General features: G+C 39.0%; 2 protein-coding genes across 21 annotated transcripts in view; one reads left to right on the top strand and one right to left on the bottom strand.

Moving 5' to 3' along the window:
• Positions 1-21944, bottom strand: part of dock7 (dedicator of cytokinesis 7) — a 56592-nt gene extending 34648 nt beyond the window's left edge. For all 20 annotated transcript variants that reach the window (XM_084723683.1, XM_084723674.1, XM_084723675.1 and 17 more), the window contains exons 1-14: positions 21810-21944; positions 16521-16620; positions 14526-14701; positions 13280-13348; positions 12995-13124; positions 12600-12812; positions 12228-12313; positions 12061-12127; positions 11409-11558; positions 10271-10351; positions 9799-9961; positions 9120-9262; positions 8858-8951; positions 8510-8672 (exon numbers count right to left, since the gene is read on the bottom strand). In XM_084723683.1, coding sequence (XP_084579809.1) covers positions 8510-8672; positions 8858-8951; positions 9120-9262; positions 9799-9961; positions 10271-10351; positions 11409-11558; positions 12061-12127; positions 12228-12313; positions 12600-12812; positions 12995-13124; positions 13280-13348; positions 14526-14701; positions 16521-16620; positions 21810-21847 — 1673 coding nt within the window. In that variant the 5' untranslated portion in view covers positions 21848-21944. The remainder of the gene's footprint in view (positions 1-8509; positions 8673-8857; positions 8952-9119; positions 9263-9798; positions 9962-10270; positions 10352-11408; positions 11559-12060; positions 12128-12227; positions 12314-12599; positions 12813-12994; positions 13125-13279; positions 13349-14525; positions 14702-16520; positions 16621-21809) is intronic.
• Positions 2709-6338, top strand: angptl3 (angiopoietin-like 3). The gene is made up of 7 exons (XM_084723673.1): positions 2709-3361; positions 3889-3999; positions 4208-4319; positions 4454-4567; positions 4836-4931; positions 5670-5942; positions 6154-6338. Exons 1-7 carry the CDS (start codon positions 2831-2833, stop codon positions 6336-6338), a joined length of 1422 nt encoding a protein of 473 aa, XP_084579799.1. The 5' UTR covers positions 2709-2830.
• Positions 21945-22246: the final 302 nt, after the last annotated feature.

Below are 22246 nucleotides of genomic sequence, written 5' to 3'. Positions count from 1 at the left end.
TTGTAAGGTGCTGAGATGAGTGCATTAATTCTCTTCTTAACTAATTAAAATGACGAAAAAGTAACCAACTTTTAAAGAAAAAAAAAATGGTCCAAACATCTATGATTTATTTCTCACAAATACTGTCAACATCTGCTAAAATTCTATGGACGGTTAATTTTACATTTTCCATCCTGAACAAATGAATGGATGTTGGCACTATATCCATAATAGTAGAGGCTGTGCTTTTAGTTATGCTGGCATAAGTGCCACTTGATAGTGACCTCCTAACAGTGGATTACATCACCTCAGCACCAGACATTGCTATTTATAGGCAGCCAGGGCTGGGTATTGGTACTTGTTACCCAAATACCCAAGTATCAAGTAGTAACTTAACTTCTCCAGTCAAACTAGACCTGAATTCAAACCTTTGTGTACCCAGCTCTAGCAAAATCAAAAAACGCTTGCAGTAATGTCACATGTGTTAAGCATTGTGTATGTGACATGATTGGCACTCCACCATGCAGAGATGCCACCAAAAAGAGTATGAGAGTATGGCTATACTATAAGTCTGTGGCGTTTGACAAACGCAAATAGGTTTATTTCTGATCTTGGATGAACAAATTTTAGATTATCCCTAAATTTAGATAAATTTAACACTTCTTGGTCATCTTCAGTGAACTGTTTCAATACAGCTAAATATTAACAAGTTCTTCTTCTCTAAAAAAAAAAAGGGCCTCATCCCACTAAATAATGACAGTTACAACTGTGTATGTTTCTTTCCCCTTGTGATTAACAAAAGATGGGGCACTGGTAGAAGGGCGCCGGTACACCGTCCAACCATGGAACAAAGGAGTGACTCACAGCATGTTACCAGAGCAGTCCTCTCAACCAGGGGTCAACATAAGAGGTGAACAATGCATGGAATTGCAATTGCTACAAACAGTACCACATGAATATCTAAGGATAGCATGCATAATAATATAGCTACAGATGCAGCAGTATGGATAATCAAAATCAAATCAAATTGGAATGCATCAAGTTAACACTTACACAAAACAAACATGGTAGAGGAATGTGAAAACCCCATTATTTCCACCTGACAGCTGTTCAGTGGCGTGTTTGTGATTTGTGAAGTGAAAATTCAACTGCAAATATGAACATGTTCAGATCATGGCAGCTTCAGAGAGAAAGGCCCCAACAGGCCACATTAGGTTAAACCCCTAACCCTCTTGCTGTTAAGCCACAGTGCAAACCACTGTGCTGGCATGAAGGATACTGAATATCATTACCAGGTTTATGCTGATCAAGCAAATTCCTGGCACATTCTCTCAGTCTTTGGCCAAATGTTTCTTTTCCATAGGACCCCTTTCTTTCTGCTATGTTCAAATAGCAGTCCTTCATGACTGAGAACTGAGGTAATCCATCCATTCAACCACAATTTACTACAGAAAGCTCATTAAAATGACTGTGTGGTATTTTAAGGTGTTCTGTAACAGCCAGAGTGCTAAATGTTTCCATTTTACAACAAAGCTAACCAGAGGCCACAGAACAAACATCATTTGCGAGTGGGTCAATTTTTCATAATAATGTCATAAAATATTCTTTTGCCACACAAAGTGACTGATCAGCTAACTAATGAAAATATACTTCAATAATAAATACAAAAATTTCACAAAAGTTACAAGCAGGACATGCCTTTGTGAAGAAGAACCAAATTTAAGCCTTGATTAGGAAAAAAAAATGCTATGACTGCATGACATGGCAATTCTTTGGTCTGGAAGGCCCTTTTCACACCACATTAAAAGACAAACCTTAGTTTGGAGGTTGGGAACCACACAGCATGGGGTGCCAAAAGTATAAATATTTATATTCCAATTAAATACTACAGCAAGTCATTTCACTGATTAGTTTCTCCTCCCTCTCTGGCTGAAGGTGGACATATTTCACCAACACCGCAAATCTATGTGAAACAACTTACTAAGAATTTCCCATAAAGCTGTTTTTTACGACAGGATTCAGTGCACAGGAATGATCCTTTTAAAGTTGCAAGCTAATCAGTAAACTATATATTCCCCATTTCATGTCTGATGGCATTGAAAAATATCACACATGGCATGACAAAGTTGGGAAAAAAATGACAAGGCTGAGCAATAAAACCAAGATGATGAGTACACACTGTCCAAACTCTCCAACATCATTCATGCCCAGAAGCTCAACCCTGGCACTGATGACAGGCTCACTCCCCTCCCCATGCAAAGGGAGAAGAAAGAGAGAGAGAGAAGGGGAAGAGCGCCTAGTGCTGCTAGGCTGATTCAGCAGGATGCTAAATCAAACCCGAGAGCATTAATTAAACACAGCATTATCAATCAGTGCAAAGTGTGTGCAGGGTTATAAGGTTTGAGATTGATCAGACTGACGATCCATCAAAAACCTATGATGGCCATTGTTGGCTTTCTGCTGATCAGCTAAAGCTCTGCACCACAGATGGAGAACAGGGTAGGGTGTGGTATGGAGAGGGGATTGGGGTTAAATGGGTAGTAGAGAAGGGAGGGGGGACGTATATGTCATTTGCTCACTGCTGTGATTTGTTTGTTCAGGAGAGGGAGGGCTGGAGGGGGATTTGGGAGGAGGTAGGGTACAGAGCTAAAACATAGTAGGGTTTAATGATCAGCTAATCCCCCCCTCCTCTACTGAGAGGGCAGTATATAACACAGGGCAGGCGGCTGCTCTCACATCATTTAAACAGCAAGAAAGTCTGGGTTAAGAGGGAGAGGAAAGACTGTCGAGAGGAGCACAGAGTAGAGGAGAGCAAGTAGTGAAATCAGGACTGGTTGGAACAAAAAAAGTCATGATGAAGCTATTTTGCCTGTTGCTGCTGCTAGCTAGTTCCACTGCTGCTGTCACTTTGGAATCATCAGATAGAGGACAGTACCCGACCCTGCCATCCCAGGTCTTCACCACAGGACCAAGCCCAACCGAGGCAAAGTCTCGCTTTGCTATGCTGGATGACGTTCGTCTACTTGCCAACGGCCTCCTTCAGCTAGGCCAGAGTTTACGGGAGTTTGTCCACAAGACCAAAGCCCAAATCAACGACATCTTCCAAAAGTTGAACATTTTCGACCGCTCTTTTTACCAGCTCTCAGTGGTCACATCGGAGATCAAGGAGGAAGAGGAGGAGCTGAAGAAGACCACCAATTTCTTGAAGGCCAACAATGAGGAGATCAAGAACCTGTCGCTGGAAATCAACTCTAAGATCAACAGCATCCTGCAGGAGCGTTCACAGCTGCAGAGCAAAGTGGGGAGCCTCGAGGACCGGCTGAAGGGACTGTCGCAGAGCATGGTCCCTGCTGACCAGCTGAGTGAAATCACAACGCTCAAAGTAAGTAGCTGATACGTGCTAAAGAAATTCATCAGTGATCCTTTTAAATTTCACATCAGTTAGTAGATATGTAGAAGAGAAAGAAATACAGAAGAGAAAAGCATGCAAATAAAAAATGCACCCTCAAATCGAGTCAACAATGAAAATACATTTACTGAACTCTACTAAACTGGGTAAAATCAACCTAAATGGCTATTAAACAAATAGCTGGACTTTACACAGAAAGAGGAATGGTCCCAAGATAAGCCTGTGTAGTGAATTTATCTTCATATGACCATGATCTATTGCTGTATTACAGTAATGATAATTGATCTGTTGCGTTATTGTTTCCAACTCCACTTAGACGTTATCAAAATAAAGTATGTGGAACAAATGGCCATTAGAGTTACACAAATAACTAATGTTCAACCTATACTTAACAATTTGTTCAATTTAGATGAGTCGATAGTTTCTCTTTAAAATATTGTACCATGCAACAGATGTATAGTTATAATCAACAATTACTGTTTTTATTTTGGCATTTTCAGGAGGTGATTGAAGCTCAAGAGAAAACAATCACCAATCTGCTGAAAGCTGTGAAGGACCAGCACGATCAACTTGACAACCAGAAAATCAAGATTAAAAATCTGGAGGAAAAGGTAGACAACTGTTCAACAAGTTTTCAAAACATTTTGTTTTATCAAGCCAAACATCTGCTTTCAGTGAGAATCTAGTTTGGTCCTTAGAACTATCTATGCAAATTCTGCTTTTTATGGGAATGGACTATGAATATGAGGAGGGAAATCTGCTTTTTCTTGGGCTGACAACATAATTTAACATTGCAGAATAATTTGCACTCTCTTGCAGATAAGCTATGACAGCTTTCAAGACACAGTCGATAAGCAAATGGATTCAGACCCTGCAGCTTCTGATATGTTTGAATATCTGACAGGAAACTCAACTGGCCTGGACACCAATGGTAAAATTATTTAACTGTATCGTCAGTTTTTCAAGATGTTGGCACAAATATGAAATGTCCTAAAATAAAAGCAGAATGCAAAGATTTGTTGAAATTTCGATGCATTCATATTGATTTTTGTTATTGTGTTTCAGACCTCCCCATGGACTGCAGTGACTTGTTTAACAAAGGAGAGGCAAACAGTGGAATTTATGTTATCAAGCCAAACCAATCGGAGCCATTCAACGTTTACTGCGAAATGGGTTCAGGTGGGTGAGACCACAGCCATCCGAGTTAGCGAGAGCATCAAAAAACTGCCTCTGTGTTTAGAGACACTAATAGGAGGCAAGAAACAAAAACCAAAAGGTTATCAAGTTAGATTGCCACAGGAACAGATTATCCAAGAGGGATGCAAATGAGGCAGATATACAAGTCACATTATCTATGATAAGGAGGCTTCCTGATCCTTGTGTAAACTTCTGTCCGGCTTCAGCAACAGAAACATGACTTGAAAAACATTTCCAATCCATTCTACAGATGGAGGTTCGACTGTCATCCAACGCAGGGTCGATGGTTCAGTGGACTTTGACCAGACATGGAATAAGTACGAGAGAGGCTTTGGAGATCTGGAAAGTGAGTCCTTTTATCATTTACCAAAACCATATACCATTTGATATAGACTTTTTCCTAACTTGCAATAAATCCACATTCTTTAATAACCCTTCAAGGGATACTAAACATATATGGCTGTTCTGTATGTAGTTCAGAAAGGAACTATTGCAAATCTATACTCTGCTTTTGCTGCAGAATAAGGGTAATTAAAATTGTTTTCAATCTTTTAGTATCACAAAATAAAAGTATCTAAAGATAGAATTGGAGCACTGGACCCTTTGCAAATACTTCCTGAAACCCTAGTCATAGGAAATGGTCATTGTTACAAATTATCTGTGAACTGATTAAGTGACTTCCTGTATTGTCTGAGTACACAATGCCTTTTGGCAGCTTTCTCTGCAGAGCTCAGGTCAGGCAGCTGCTTATAGGTGCAGCCATGCCACATTAAAAATAATGGCTCCTGCAGGCATTAATTATAGTTCCAACTTCCTCTCGCAACAGCCTCCCAAATGATTATACCTTACAGTTTCATGCAGCAATCCTCCACGGGCTACAGGAAACAAGTACATGCATGTCTGCTCTGATTAAAAATGGCTGTCTTTAAGCTTACTGGCAACAAAGTAGAATCTGATAAGTTAGTAAATTAAAAAAATTGTCTCTAAGAAATTATCAATACCAGAAAACTGCAGAGCCCTGAAAGATTCCCTGCTAATGAAAAGATGGAAAAAATATTTTTACATAAACTGGTGTATTCTGCAGGGGACTTCTGGTTGGGCTTAAAGAAGATCCACAGCTTTACACAGCAGGGAGTTTACATCCTGCGTCTGGATTTGGAGGACTGGAAGGAGGAGAAGCACTGGGCTGAGTACCGCTTCTCACTGGAGGGTCCTTCAAAGGACTACACCCTACATCTCACCCACTTCTCTGGTGACCTGCCTGATGCCATGGGCAACAGCACCGGCATGAGATTCTCCACAAAAGACAGAAATTACGACAACCATCGAAACTCCAACTGTGCTCGCAGTTACACAGGTAAATGGTTTTACAAGCTGATTCAGCACAAGGGCTTCATGATGACCCGTATCCTTGTATAGCCATTAAGAAAATAATGAGAAGCACTGCAGATACTTCTGCTTTTTTCTGCACTCAAACAGTGGCTGGTTGGTAGTATAAAACACTATCTTGTTGAGAACAATTTGTAAATACCAAGTTTTGTTGATAACGTATCCTAAATCTTTGGCAGGTGGTTGGTGGTTCAATGTCTGTGGAGAGACAAACCTTAATGGACGGTATTCGTGGTTGAGAGCAAAAGGACGCTCAATGAGAAGGAGGGGCATCTACTGGAAACCTGGCACAGGGCCCTCATATTCACTCAAGATGACCAAGATCACCATACGACCAGCCTCTACAGCTGAAAGCCTCTACTGAACTCATATCCTCTCTTACAACACTGCTGGCATTTTCCACAAACACTGATAATATTTAACGCTCAATCAAAACATTCCATAGACGGGGACAGTGAAGTACACAGGCATTTTATACATCTGTGACACTAAATTCCTAGTTTATCTGCCACATTAGGCTGACTGCTTCCTAACAGACACCAGGCCAGAAGTATCACAAGCCAGACTTTGCTGAACAGTTGCAATGATGCAACCGTGTCACACAGGTCATTAACCTATTGAGTCTTGGACAGCAGAACTGTCATTATGCAACATCTGCAATTGCTTGCAAAATAGACATATTGATCCACATCAGTAACCTCATTCAGTGCTGGCTGAAAAGTGTCCTAGTACTGCAGTAGAAAAAATGAAAACTATGAGGAGAGATTGGCTTGGTTATTCTTTCTGTGAACTTAAATGTATCCGACAGCTTCTATGTTAGCTATTTAAAATGTATTTTATCTTTGTGATGTGAAACTGTTGCATGTTCCCAGTAGCTACAGGCAGTACTACCAACAAGTTATTACCTAAAGCATGTAAATTATATAAGTCAGGGTTCAAGAGAAACACTGGATCTCCAACATCTCAAACTGGTGATTTTTCCAATGAAGGCCATGTACTTTTTGTACTGGTATTTTACTCTACTTCATGCCTAGTTTAATGGAAAAAACATCTAGCGGGGGCAGTCAAATACAGTACAAATATTTGAGAGCCAGAGCTTTGGCAACACACTGTTTTTCGCTTTGTTTGTTTTATGTTTTTTTTTTACTCTGTAAAGTATTTAAACTATGTTCATGCTATTATCTGATTTATGCTGGTATTGTTAGAAACACCATGTCTACATATTTCCTATGTTATTGAGTCATATTGACTCTCGTCCATTATTAGAACATAGACTGTACTGTAAATGTGCCTCATACCAACACAATACTCAATAAATAAATACACAATAATGACAACTCATATTTATGAAAACAAAATAAAAATCATGACATAATGACTATCTAACTTGAGTACATTTTTATAGTGTGTTGACTTATAATTTTGTATCAAACCAAATAAAATTTTGGAGGGAAAATAAAATACTGACTGCCATTAGAGGCAAAAATATGTCCCCTGTAAATGTGCCACGATTCCATATTGCTATATTCTGAATATAAATACAGTAATATCTGCAGTGGTTTAAGGTAGAAAACAATGTGTTATTTTCCATTGCAGTGTCTGTGTCCCAAACCTTTTAGGTAAATAAAAAATATATAAAAATGGGGTTGCCTGATGAAACTTAGTAACCCCGTATCAGTGTTCAGGTTCAATGACCTGAATGAGTCTGTTTGATATATACTTAAAAACAAGCAGTGACAGATAAGAATGTTAAACAATAAAAACTGACCCCAGACAATTTTCTTTTTGCAACACAATTATTAAAGACAGAAGATTCAGAATAAAAACATTTTGATTTTCTTTCACCTAGTTCTATTGGCTCTCTACGGTGGGAAACTAGGTCTGGTATTAGTTCTATCTACAATGGGAAGAAAAGCAGTGATCTGCGGACAAACAAGGTCTGTGGTAGCAAGACTATGTCAGCAGCAACGTTTGGACATCTGTCCAAGTGACCTTGACAAAAATAGCACTTGTGCGTGGGCAGACATGAGGTGAACATTAACAAGCCACCTCATCTGTCATCACTGTGCAAAGATTGAATAGAGATGTTCTGATTTCTACAGGCTGAAGATGTGTTTAGGTTTTGATTGAGGTTGTCGTTATTCACTGACTTCGTGATCAATAAAGAGTATGTGTGCATATAGCTCATAAATATGTGGCATCTTGCCTATATTCATTCTATACTGTCCAACAAGAATCCCTCTACTATTTGTACAAATGTTAATCCACATGTAAGCCAATGAAGCTATGCCAGAATGTCAAGTGACATGAAAATACATTTCAAAAATATTTCAAATACTATTCAAGTTGATTAATTCAATAGTTGCTCTTAACCTAAAATTAGTCTTCATTTTTTTTAACTTGCATTACTGTAACCTGCTGACAGGACATTTAGAAAGAAAGCTTGGACAAAAGAATATTCTCTCCAAACGAAAATGACTAAACTGTAAAATAACAGACAAAATGATTTTTACAAACTCATGTTTTCTTCTGTACCTGTATGTGGTGTTTGGCACATAGACGTCCCTGGCAGGGAACTCCAGGATCTCCCTGGTGGGGCGTACCCTGCTGTCTGGGTAAGGTTTAACCTGCATAAGGTCCGGGGTCAAGCAATAGTGGGGGTTCTCTGGAGCTGGAGAAATGTCCAACTTCAGCTGGGCTGTGGAGACAGTCAGAGGGATTGAGTGTATGGGGAGATAAGGAGAGATCAAAACGAATACTTTCATTAGAAACACAAGTGGTTCACTTGCTCAAATTTTCACATAATTCAAGGGAATTATGATGCCAACTACCAAGAATATAAATAACGTTTAAAAAACAAGAACATTTAATCCATGTTTGTACCTGTGATGGGTCTGAGTCTCCTCAGTACTGAAGAAGGCCTTCTCATATCAGCCAGGAACTTGTACAAGTCTTCATCACTCAGTCTGTCCCCCTCCTAAACATACAAGTGCAGCACATGCCAGTTTAATTAAAATTGTGAAGAGAAAGAACAGCACTGACTGATAAGCTAAAAAACTAATCACTCTTTGTCTGTGTATCCTAAGAAGTGCATAAAATACAGATATTTAAGGCTTGTGAATGTGTAGTATGTGTACTACGTGACCTGTTTGAAGAAGTTGGTGATGGTAAGTGTTGCAGGTCTAAAGCCAGTTAGACTGCATGATTCATCTCCACTGGTGGTCCTCTCCAGGGAACGCCTTCCCATGATGCTTGAATTCCTCCGTTCTGACCATGAGCCTTTTCTCTCTGCACACAGAAAATCAACATTTTAAAACCTTCAGTTCTGTCTGACACCTTTTTAGGAAATCAAAAAAACAGACTCTAGATTAATCCCATATTTCTGATCCATGTGTTTCTGATCTGACTAGCACCAAAAAGGTCACCACCACAGTCAGCATCAAAGATACCTTGTGAGGTTAAAGGTTAGACAAACCAGGTCAAACTCAAAATAACACAGAAAGGATCAATATGGCAGGATACTTTGTTTTCCTCTTTGTTTAAATTTGCCTTTCTTACTATTTGTTGTTGGAAAGTTGTTTTTTAGATAACGATTTTAAAGAGTGGTAATGTATTGACATGCTCATGAGCCTCATGCGTGACTGGAGGGTCACTGTCACAATCTCTGTCCTCTGATAACTATATGTGACATTAAGGCTGTGAGTAAGCTGAAACATCAAAACATTAACACAGTTTTTTGTACCTCCATCCAGTGACTCTTAATTGATACTGAGATGTTTACAGCTACAATCTAAAGGGTTGTGTAAAAAAAGGTAATGTCGGACCTGAGAGGCTCATCTCCAGCTCTGTGTCTCTCTCAAGACTGCCAGCACTGTTCACAATGTTCATCAGGTGGATGGCGGTCCAGGCAAAGGGCATGCGGTAGCGTCCAAGACGTTGGCAGAACTGCTCTGACTGGCTGCGAAGCTTCTCCAGCTTCTCTTTATTCTACAACAAAAACACGTTTACTTGAGTTAGTATTTACATTTACATTTAGCTAAGTTGTATAAAAAGCAGCTTATATACTTTATTAAAGTTAACTTATTCTTTCATTCACTGACACACACTGTGCAACATTCAGGTCATAAAATGGGCAGCACTGACAGGAGCAGGGACGTTGATTTAAAACTTAACATTTTAATAACATAATGAAAAAAGAGAAAAAATATCAACATACTGTATTGCATGATTAATACACCTGAGACAAACATCAACATTTTTATGAGCCATTCAATATCTAATTCGCACTGATCATACCTTGGCAGCGTCTGACTCTTTGAAGACCATGTAGGGCTCAGCACATTCTCCAATATCACCTTGCTGCAGTACCTTTTCCAGCTGGGACAAAACACACACTTTCAGTCAGAACCCTTGCACACAGTAATTAAACGATCATATAGGACAAAGCTGTGAAATACGAGCCAATAATATTAAAATTACGGTACTGGCCCATAGATATAAGATACAACTTCCTTTAGGACATTACATTTGAAAAAGTGGAGGTCATATAGTATTCCAGGACTACTAACAACATCCACTATGCTTTATGAATGAGGAGAGTACCAGTTTAACACCGCCTCCTCCAGAGAGTAATGCATTAGCCTCAGTGTTTCTTCAAGTCCATTTATAGCACGACTTAAAGACAGACAAAATAATGTCGGGTCAATTATCATTGAGATAATCAGTATCTGCCAATACCTGCACTCACAAAGCCAACAAAATAAAAATTGCTGCAGGCGCATCTGCAGGCAGCCTTGTCAGTGTAGCTGCTGTGGAACAATGTTAGCACTCCATCTTGTGAGTTTTGGGAGGGTGGTGAAAAAGTCTGTTTCAAGCTCTGTACTATAACTCTCACACATCCTGCATGTTTGCCTAAACTTTCTCAATCGCCACTGTCGGTTCTAAATGTTGTTAAAATATTTATCCCATCCTAAATGCAAGCAAATCTGATATAAAATGGGTATGAATTGACAAAAATATCCTTTGTTTTGACATCTGTATTATATATTGGCTATAGCAGAGTGAAAAACTTATACGAGTCAACCACTATTTTGTCTTTAACAGTGTTTTCAGTTGCTGCCATGAAGGAAATAATGATGAATAAAAAGCGTGTCAAAAGCATCTCTCGAGATTTTTTTTGCAGAAACATGACAATCATAAGTCATTTGTTAGTGTCACTTTTACAAGAGAAAATGCTAAAAAGATATGCACCCTGGTCTTGGACTAACAGCATCTTGAGGAAACTTTCCTAACACAACCAGTCTGAAAGGTTTTTGTATCTTAAAAAAGTCTTTTTTCTAATTCAGTTAGAAATACAAATGGTATTATTATTCATTTAGTTGTTTGCAAAACAAGACTCAATAAGACAAAAGAAATTACATAACCACTGTCTGACCTTGATGACAAGGAAGACATCCTGGGAGGGGTAGGTGATGGAGAATATGGCAGAGCGTGCCAGCGTGGAGATGGCTGCTGTCTGAATGTGCGGACGCAGCATTGCCTTCGTCTGCTCAGAGTTAAGGTCGAAGAAAAAGTTCTCTGATATCTGAGGGACACAGAGAGAAACACAAATGTGATTATAACATGATCACACCATAAATGTTAAATGTAATGATATGGTCACAACTTGACAACCATTAGTATTTACTCATAATTCTTCAGAAAGTGGCTGTGTCACCACAAAATGATTTCTTGCTCATGTTGGCTGACAAACATAGTAACGTTACAGGAACAAATGCCCTGATTGTGAAATACTCCTGCACAGAGAAAAATATAAAAGACATCTACTAATCATGGCAACTGCTACCCTCTAGTGTTTGTGAGCTAAAGGGGAGAGGAAAGAACCTGCAGTGGATGGTCTTCTTCAGATAGATACATAGTTCCAGTGTATGATTTAACTGCATTCCTACAAGCATAACAGGGCCACAACATAAAATTTTATAGTCCACTCATCAAATTCGTTTTGGCCTCCCAACAATTTAATGGTGTGCAGAAGTGACCCAACAACTCAGGGCTGAGGAGGCACTGAGGAAAGCATAACAGCTTACCTTTTTCTTTTCCTTGACATCGTATAAGGCCAAACTAGCAAATATGGGTTCAATTTCGATCTCAAACCTTCAAGGGGAGAAAAAAGGAGTGGGTCAGCAGAAAGCAGCAGTTAAATAAAAGAGCTAAAAGGCTTTTTTTTTCTGGAAAAAGGCTGTCCACCACTTACTTCAAGGACAAGCACTTGACGAGTAGCCTCTGGCCAAAGTGTTCTTTAGGTACTTCAGGCACACAGTGGCGCTCAATGGGCTCCTCCTACACATTCACATTGAAGAGCACATACCAACATTTGTAGAAATGATCAAAAATGACTTTTTTCTGTATGTCCATGCTATGATGAAAAACACTTCTCTCATAATCCATGCAAATGTATTCATTACAAAAAAACTGACTGACATCCTGGGACTGGTTTTAGACACAAAAGATTGAGTTCACTGGCTTACTTGGACTGAGTAACCCATCACTCAACAACATTTACATTGCAAATGTAAAGATGACGAGCAGAAAAAGGTCCCAGCATTGGTAAAGGGGTAGACTCTACCTCATCAAGGGCAGGGTGCAGAGCAAAGAGCTCGCGGTGGCGGTTGGCCTTGCGCTGCTCTTCGTTGTGCCTGTCAATCTCCTCATTGGGGGCACGGTCGAGGAGATGAGGGAGGAGGGCATCGGGGAGGGAGTTCTTCAAGTCAAAGATGCTGCAGGCCCAGCTGCCACGTGGGGTGTCATCTATAGACATCGACCGTCGCTTCATGTCATCCTACAGGACACACAACACAAACAAATGAGTGTTAGGGACACACCAGCTCACTTTCAAGGCACGTTTGTTAACTCTTGTATCAAAATACATACGGTCCTCTGAATATCTTTATATGACCAATCAGATATTTTCCAGAGAACACGAGAAATTAACATTTTTTAAACTACTGAATGATTTAATACCTGGTCATCTTGGTAGCTACTGTTGTCTGGCATCTCATCAGCCTCAAACACTTGTTTGGGCAGGCCCTTCTGACGCTCCTTCTGCTTGTCCAGAGTGTTGGGGTTAAAGCCCGTACCAAGCTTGTGGTATCTGAGGAGGCAAGCAGTCGTTTAGGACATCAAATTGTTCTTAATGCTCAATAAAGCCATAATATTTTATAGATATAATCCCAACATTTAAAGAGTTAACAACTGAAACATGGACATTAAAAAAAACATGAAAAATTCCATTAAGTGCATCCTTACTTTCTGTTGACAATGGCCCAGTCTTCTGTGTAGGACCTGACACAGTCTCTGACATGAGGATCAGTGTCCCTGCAGCCAGACAGACCCAATCAATCAAACACGATTTCTTTTAATAGCATGACTGAGACTTTAAATGCATTAGTCTAAGTGAATAAAGATGACAGGCTAATAGACTGATGTAATTTATTTTTTCTGGTACATCACACAGTGAAGTGCACTTGTTTACGTGACCTCTTCTGAAATACCAAGAGCCATAGTAAGCAATGACATCAAGCCCACAGGTCTTTCATCTTCAAATGTTGCTACAATAATTAAAAACAGCATTAATAAAGTCTTACAGAGCACATCACATCACACATCACTCTGTGCAGTGAATAATGCCTGCTTTTACTAAAGTAATTAATCTTCAAAAGTCCAAATAGATGACAACTTTTTTAAAAAATATTGACAAAATATATACACAAAGACACCATTCTTTATTTTTAGATAGGATTTTGATTTGTATGATTAGACAACATCAACATACAAGTACTTCCTGTGCGCAGTATCTAATACCACTCCTCAGAAATGAACCCTATGCATATGCAAACGCAAACATCTGGTTAAACAGCAAGTACACCTTCGGCCTTAGCACAGCTTCACGACCATGTGGCATAGAATTTAAAGAGGGTTACTTGGCAAGAGATAATATTTTTCCATCAAGCAAATGATAATAGAGTTGGAAAATGGAACTCAAATGTGGAACCAAGTGGTAAATCAAAATGCAAACACAAAAATGATCACCCTGTAAATTCTAAACTTAAAAAGCAAAGCTCTTAAAATCATTTACCACCATTTCCAAGTGAAAGAAGGGAGGCATTTTGGATTTATGAATTGCAAACACTCAAACCTCATGGATTTAATAACACCCTTTCTACTTAGGGGTGTAGATGGACAGCTGTAAGGCCTATAGTCTGTTTTTATAAATATCTAAAGTATTTCGCATTCAGTCCATTATATAAGAGTTTTATGCAAAATAGCATAATTGGTGTAAATCTGTAATATTAACCTTGCTATGTGCATTGAAAAATGTCATTCTATGTAAAATTATTATTATTTTTGTTTTTATAGACCCCTCTATTATCCAGTGAATATGAAAAATGCTCTTGTATGGGAAAAAAACTGTCAAAAAATATAGTGTGAGACTGCACTAAACTCCATGCCTTCCACCACCAACTACAGTATTTTAACCACACAGCAGCCTTACCCTTCCTCTGGGACGGCTTGTGCCACTGTGCGACATTCCCTGGGTGTGTAGATGACCTCAATATCATCTGGGGGAAACTCAATCAGGTCTCTCAGGGGACCCGACTCAACGATAGGAGGGTGAGTGATGAGGTACTCCTCAAAATCCACCGGCTCCACCGCCTCTGTGAGGGGAACCTGGTGGGTGATGAGTAGGAGGGAGAGATCAGAGAGATAGGAAAAGTTAATTAGCTGTGAAGACATAGTCAGCTGTTCGTTTCTCCTGTCTGCACCTATTCTTATTTTTATTGTACATAAATGTCTTGGTAAAGTCCTAAAGTCACTAGTTTTTAGTGGGGGCTTCAGGGAATTGATTCCCCACACAACCTCTGAGGAAAGTAGCAGAGTTATGGGTTATTAGTCAGTCTATGAATCTGCACCAAGTACAGCACCAACAGGTCAAAAATATGAGGTAATTTCTGTTATTTCTGTTGAGACAGCAGTTCTAGCTTATGGCTCATTTTTCCATTCCAAACAGGAAAATTAAGTAACCAGATTAGCAAGTGTGCTACTTCAAGCTTAGACTAGTTTCACGGATCTTAGTCTGCTTCTGAAGTGATGAATCCTGGGAGAATCTTTGTTTCAGCAGGTTCAGTTTAAGTGTGAATGTATGTATGTATGTGTGTGTGTGTCTCTGTGTGTGTTGTGCGTCTCACTCCCTCTTGAGGAATTTGAACACAAATACTGTTCACAGTTTAATTAAAAAGCCAACTGTAGGCTAATTAAGAAGGAGGGGGAGTATTTGCTGGTGTTCTGTCTCAGGGCAGCTGACAGTCAATTGGCACTACCCCTTTAACAAACACACCGTCTGGTCTGGTGTCATACACTCGTAAACTAGAAACACTACAGCAGAGACTGGATGTGGAGTGCAGGCCAGTCAGTGGTTATGCCTCACGGTGTTTAGCAGGACGTGCCGTCATTCAAATAACCACCAACTAAACAGAAACTTACATCCAAGTCTTAGGGTTGTAATATTGTGGTACACTTAGACCGAAGTCAGCAAATATCCATTTTGTTAAAATACTGCACTTGCTTGATGGTCAGACCCACACGGGATCTGTAATCACAGAATTCTGACGCCACAGGTTTCAAATGAACAGAGACACTGCTTGTAAAATTCTGAATTTTACCTTACCAATTATTTATTAATGTATTTGTCTGTAAATATGTTGGAGTTGCAATTGCTGGGAAATAAGTTATTCATGCCTTGACAAATTAATTCTTGCTCCCTTTGTTCCTCACTGAATCTTGCATTTTAGTTTCAGTTTTCCAACAAATGTTCACATTCCGTTTTGAACTGCTGCTAATGAACTAAAGTCTAAAACTTAAAGATTAAATATTTCATTCAGCCCTGCTTGAGCAATTCAATATTTCATTCAGCCCTGCTTGAGCAATTCTTAGGTTGTTTTATTGTACTATCATGTGTCTTGTGTGTGCTTATTTTTGCTCAAAAACTATCTTTGTTATCTTACATGAATTATATCTTAAATGGATCATGTCTATCACATTACAAGCAAACAACATTCTGCAGATTTTTGTTCTAGATTGCTGCTGAAAACTATTTGAAAAAAAGGTGCAGATTCTGTTTGGGTCTGTTAATGAAATATGTCTAACATCTAACCTAAATGTCAAACTTTGTAAAACTGTAAAATGTATAACTGAGCTCATATGAACTCTGTATGTTATTTCTGAATACACAAGACATAAAGGTATGTGAACAGACAGCTCGTCAGCTCATGTGTTTGTTTTCCTGACACAGCAGACACCAGAACTGTATTTGTCCCAATCTGGAAAATCAACAGTACATCAGCTGCTGGTGCAGACAGTGACACTGAAATTTGGGCTTGTTGTCAGATGTTTTCAAACAATGCAGCAGAAGCAGCTGTCACATTATTGTGATGATCCAACGCAGGATGTCAATGATATTTCAATTCCAATAGTCTTTGAGACTGCTCACCGTGTTGCTTGTTGCGGTCCCAACGTTGAGGTTTTTGAAGAGTTGTGGGGAGCCCCCATACTGGCCAGCTATCTGCTTCCTGACCTCTGCTGCCACAGTCCTGCAAAGAGAGGAGACAGGTGGAGGGAAGAGGACACAGAGTGAATACAAGTTGTTTTAATGAACCACAAAACAGACGTAGTTGGTTTAATTGTAATTAGGGCTCACAATGACAGTGACAATGTTATGCCAACATTTTGTCCACAATATTGATGGGATACAGGTGACCCTGCAATACACAATACCGAAAGAAATTCAAAGGGTAGATCAGATTGTTTGTGGGTTTGAATGAGGCGTCCTTCCTCTTTACTGCCTGCAGGAGATGGTGGCTGATTTGGTGAATCCAAACAAACCCTTTCATACATAGACATCTCAAAATAACACAAGCTAACCCACTAACTGACCCAAATCTTGTGATCTGTGAGGTAAAACTACTGTTCTGTCAATGAAGTCTAGTTGCTTTGGAGAGATCAAGGAATCATATAAAGTCAGCTTTCAACTGGAAAGGGTTAAAGCAGAGAAAAGAATATAAATAAGTAAAAAAAAACTCTAAGTATACTTGCTTATACTTATTTCTTAGGTGGAACTTGGTTTTTAAGCAGCTAAAATATGTTTTGCTGCTGACCCTGTCTATAATGTATCATTTAGGTTATAATACATTATGATCAATACTACATGGCAATCTTGTATGACATGTCCTGCTGACAAAATAATCTTTAAAAGAAAACTTCAAATGTGTGTCAAACATGTACAGCAAGAGAAAGAAATTACAAGCATTTGAAAGTATAAAAAAGGAAAAAAATCACAATGGTGCCACTGTATCAACAGTATTAAAAGATACACAAAATTCATATAATAACTGACACTGTAGTTATAGTATTTGTCCCTCCCCTTTTACTGAAATACTTTAAGCACCCAGCATGAAGTGATATCTAAACTTTCAACTGTGAAAAATAAATAAAAATGAGCAATAAATGTCAATATTCAGTATCAAACTGCTATTTCTCAAGAAATCTCAAAGTGACTAATATTAAACAATAATATTTTATTATGAAATATTTTTATTTCAATGCATAGTGACACCGGGTGTCTGGTGAGACTGTTCTTGAACTGAAATAAACTCCTTCATACTGCTTTAAGCTGTCATAGATGAGGCTAACTAACACTGAATATTACACTTCTTGTCCTTTTATGATTTCCTCTTTGTGTCTGCTTGTAGACTTACTGTGTCGCCTCAGACAGCATCATATATTACACCCAGACAGAGAGGAAAGAAATAAAAACCTCTGGACCCCAGTGGTCAGCACAAAGCTCTTTGTGCTCAACCTATACACAGGTCCTTTAAATCACAGGAACCACCAAAACCACTCGGAGACCTTTGCCTTGAACAAAACAACAACGCAGCAAGTAGCCCAAAGTGACACAAACAAATAACAAATTAGAACCAAGGATAAAGGCCAGAGACTGAAGACTGAAGGTTAACACAGAGGCTGGAAGGATCCAGCTATCACAGTTAACTATGTTTTTTCATTATACTTTTCTTTAAAACCAACAAGCTGCCCCATTTTCCCTGTCTCTCTCCATTTCATCCTGAAACCAATAACACAAGAACTAGTTACAAGGTTATGTTAAACTCTTGGCCATCATTATAGCATGATGTCCAAGGATTAGTTGTGACTCAGTCCCAACTAATATCGAAACTGAATCTGGTTTCCTTCCCAAAAGCTACTGTAGTGCTGAGTTCAACAGTGTTTCATTATAATAAATGCTGTATACAAGACAACCGCAGAAATTACCCAGAAGCCTAAGGCCAGCGTGCAAAACAGCAGCTTAACCTTATCATTTTTTACCAGGAAAGTAAAATGAAAGCTGTATGGGCCAACTTGCCAGCTTAAGATAACATGATAGTGTACTGTAGTAGAGATCCAGTGGCCTCTGCAGTGCAGTGTTGTGGCCACTGGAGAAAGGCAGAAGCACTGAACCGACAAACACATTCCAGTCTTCCCCAATGCCTCTTACCAGATCTTTACTTAGCACTGGTCACTGCACAAAGGAATAACTTCATTAAACAAACAACCTTTGTGGCTATCTTGTCAAGATGGTAACAACATTAACTCCCAGGGACAAAACATAAACTGGTGAAAATTATAGATCATAATAAGCAAGCCATTCAACTGACACGTGTGATTTAAACATCTGGGAAAAGCCACTGACAACTTTAATGAATACACTCAACATGTGGCATAAGATAACTTCCATTTGCACAGTGTCATGCAAACTGATACAACAGCCATCCATAAATATGGCCTTTGTGAGGGGTATAATCTACATCTTTTTTTGTTAGAAAATGGTTGCTTTATCTTTACGGGACATTTTGAAACCAACGTTTGTGATATTGTGGTCATAGACCTTCTCAGACCATTTTCACTGCCATCATATTGATATAAAATAGTAGGGTAACAAAGATGTTATCAATGATATTAATTAAGGTCCTTTTACATATATTTATAGCAGAGTCTTTCCAGTCAGCCAACATGCACAATAGCAGCATCCTGACTCTGTTTGACCTGAATTAATTACTATCATCAGTCACACCTGTGTTTACCCTACTATTTCATAAAATGGCTGCTGTGAAAACAGTCTATAGGTGGCATTACATTTCAAGGTGTAAGGTGAATGTTATCATTATTTATATTCATCTGTTTGTTAGCAGACCATAACATCCAACATCTTTATCTCGTCCTGTGAGAATAACCTGCCATGAGGCAGGGGATGTTCAATACACATAAATCAATATGAAATTTCACTACTTGAATGTGGTTCTCATTAACAGGAACTGGATTCACACTGTAATATAAATGCATAACCCACCAAAGTAATGAACATCCTGCAGCCTATCAGAACAACTTCAGAATCAGTCCATAATGTTTTATTTAACTGTAGTTGAAAAAAGACTGGGCACAACTAGATTAACAATCACAAACATCATGGAATGTGCACTGCTAATTAAAATGTTAAGAAACAGTTGTTTGCATTTTTTAAGTGCCATGAATATATATAACACAATATTCAGAAATATTGTACTTTCCTGTAGTACTTGAATGCTGAAGTTGCTCTCCTATTTGATGACAATACCAGCAGTGTACCCCAGCTAATCTGAGTGTGAGACCCCTGACCTGTTAGCTGGGATGATGGTATTTGAGAGCTAGCAATGTGAACTGGATGCATGCTGTATATTCCTCCAGTCTTGACACTAATAAAGAAGTGGACATCCTGCTGCCTATCATTGTAGCTACTTCAAAATCCATCCATCATGTTTGTTTAATTTTTGACAGCTCAACTACATTAACAACTTTTAAATAGAAGAGGAAACACATTTAAGAACTTGTGTATGGCCTGTCATTATCTTTCACAGAAAAAAAACTAATATCATCAAGATTATTTCTCTTCTCATCTGACATTGGTTTAGAGAAAAACTGAACCAACAAGCAGGCAAATATAACTCTTTTTGCCCAGTAACTCCTATTAAATCATATGACCAGCAATAACAGTGATAAAAACATGTTTATGCTGAGAGGTGTTTGAAACAACAGTCCATCTCTACCAGATCTATCTATGTATATATGTGTATATATATATATATCAACTGGGATTATACTATTTGACTGCTAGCAACACACAGTATGATGGATATGCACCCACTCCTCACGTGCAGCTACTTCAGAATTCACCTGAAATGCTGATTAAACTCTTTTTACCTGTAGTTACATAAACTGAACTCAACCATATTAATAATGGAAGACAAGAATCATTTAAGAACAAGTGCGCGGCCTCTCATAATAATCTATTTTTCCACACAGAAAATGAAAAGAAAAGTGACATCTGACACACCTTTCCCACAACCTAAAATCTGATGGTATCTTATTTCATTCAGACATTTAACAATTTGGCATTAGTTCAGAGAAAAAACTGAACCAACAGGCAGACAAATATTGTTTTTGCTCAATTACTACTAGAATGACTTGGCTGTGAATTCAGTGATCAGCAATGACAGTAATTACAACGTGTGCATCGATAGCTCTTGCAGACAACAGTTTGTCTCCACCAGATTGGCTGGGATGCTGGTATTTGACAGCTAGCCATGGGAACTGGAATCAAACTATAACAAAAATGCATACTCCTCCAACCAACAAGGAAATGGACATCCTGCAGCCCATCAGAATCCAACCATAATGTTTGTTAAGCTATAGTTATATAAACTGCGTTCTACTACATTAACAAGTCTAAAATGGATGAAGAAAAAACATTTAGGGACATGTGCATGGCCTTTTCTAGTAATCTTAAATAATCTTTTTTTTTTTTACAAATAATAAATGAAAATGACAGCAGTCACTGTTCTGGATCATCTCAGATCATTATGATCACATCTCCAGAAGCTTGTGAAATCTTATTTTATCCTGACATAGGTTTAGGGTAAACTGAACCAATTAGCAGGTAGCTATATTTTCATTAATAACTACTAGAATGACCTGGCTGTGAATTTGTGTTGATAACTGCTGCAGACAACAGTTTATTTCCACCAGATGTACCATGTATGCATCTTATCTATCTATCGGCTGGGATGATGGTATTTGACAGCTAGCACAAAGCCCTTTGTTAAAGAGATTACTTTGATCTGTCTGAGGGGCGGGGAAGGGATTATAATATCGCTATTTGATCGCTGTTGAGGGATGCTTTTGTTTCCAGTCTTACTCTATTAAAAATATCTGCTTTCTGACAACGTGTTGTTGCTTAAAACAGAGCTCTACAAAGTTCAGTCACATCTCTATCAGAGCCAGCAGAGCCTAGCTGCCCCCATCGTTAGCTGCTGTAAGCAAGATGGCTAGCTAACTGTCCAAAATTAACGGTTTTTAATTAACGGTAGGTCCCTCTCGGCGCGGATTGTAACTAAAAATCTAGCTTCTTTTGCCAGTATACATTTATTACCATCATATTACATCTCGTCCCTTTGTTATCATTCATGGTATAAAAGGAGACCAGCAGCTAGCGGTGTCGCTGTCTGTCTGGGTGGGTCTGAGCATCTTTGCCGATGTGGCTAACAAGCGGCTAGCTCGGAGCAGCCAGGCTGCTGTGGTGACTGGGCCTCCTTCACAAGGTTCCCTCAGCGGTGGTCTGAGGGCGACCTAAATACAAGCGACTAACCGCTCCGCGTGCCTTTAACGAGCTCGTGTCGGGGTCTCGAGTCTTTACCTGCTGATTTTCTGGGCGAAGGCGCGGCGTTCAGCCATGGCAGTGGCCGCTGATGTGCTTTAACGAAATTCCCAGGCAGGCAGGCTGCAGGCAGACTCCGCTTTCCACTCACTCACTACGGCCACAGGGAAAACGGGAAAACGGGAGAATGGGATCATTACCGTAAGGACCGTAGTGGTGCGCAACAGAACACACCCAATGAGAGAAAAATCATGCGCACTGTAGTATGTGGAGTAAAGCTTGGACACTCAACAAATGGACAGCTTTTTTTAAGTGATTCACATAATATTCACCGTTATAAATGTCATTAATCAAAATGCATTGATACTGAAAAAATATAGAAGGGGCAGAAAATGTTTTTCATTCTTTTGTCTATTATTTCTTCTTGAAATATGGTCACCTTACAGTCATTGCAAAATAGCAATTCCAATGCTTAG

This window comes from Lutjanus erythropterus, chromosome 7, assembly GCF_056507025.1.
Source record: "Lutjanus erythropterus isolate fLutEry1 chromosome 7, fLutEry1.hap2, whole genome shotgun sequence".
In the NCBI taxonomy this organism is placed as follows: Eukaryota; Metazoa; Chordata; class Actinopteri; order Lutjaniformes; family Lutjanidae; genus Lutjanus; species Lutjanus erythropterus.
The sequence above is the reverse complement of the archived record's forward strand: the minus strand, read 5'-3'. Positions and strand labels throughout refer to the sequence as shown.

What these genes read in the sequence shown, in the direction of transcription:
- angptl3 (XM_084723673.1), top strand. Translation starts at nt 2,831, where the DNA reads ATGATGAAGCTATTTTGCCTGTTGCTGCTGCTAGCTAGTTCCACTGCT. An exon ending in TTAAAAATCTGGAGGAAAAG is followed by an intron (nt 4,000 to 4,207) that starts GTAGACAACTGT and finishes ACTCTCTTGCAG; the next exon opens with ATAAGCTATGACAGCTTTCA. An exon ending in AGGCTTTGGAGATCTGGAAA is followed by an intron (nt 4,932 to 5,669) that starts GTGAGTCCTTTT and finishes TGTATTCTGCAG; the next exon opens with GGGACTTCTGGTTGGGCTTA.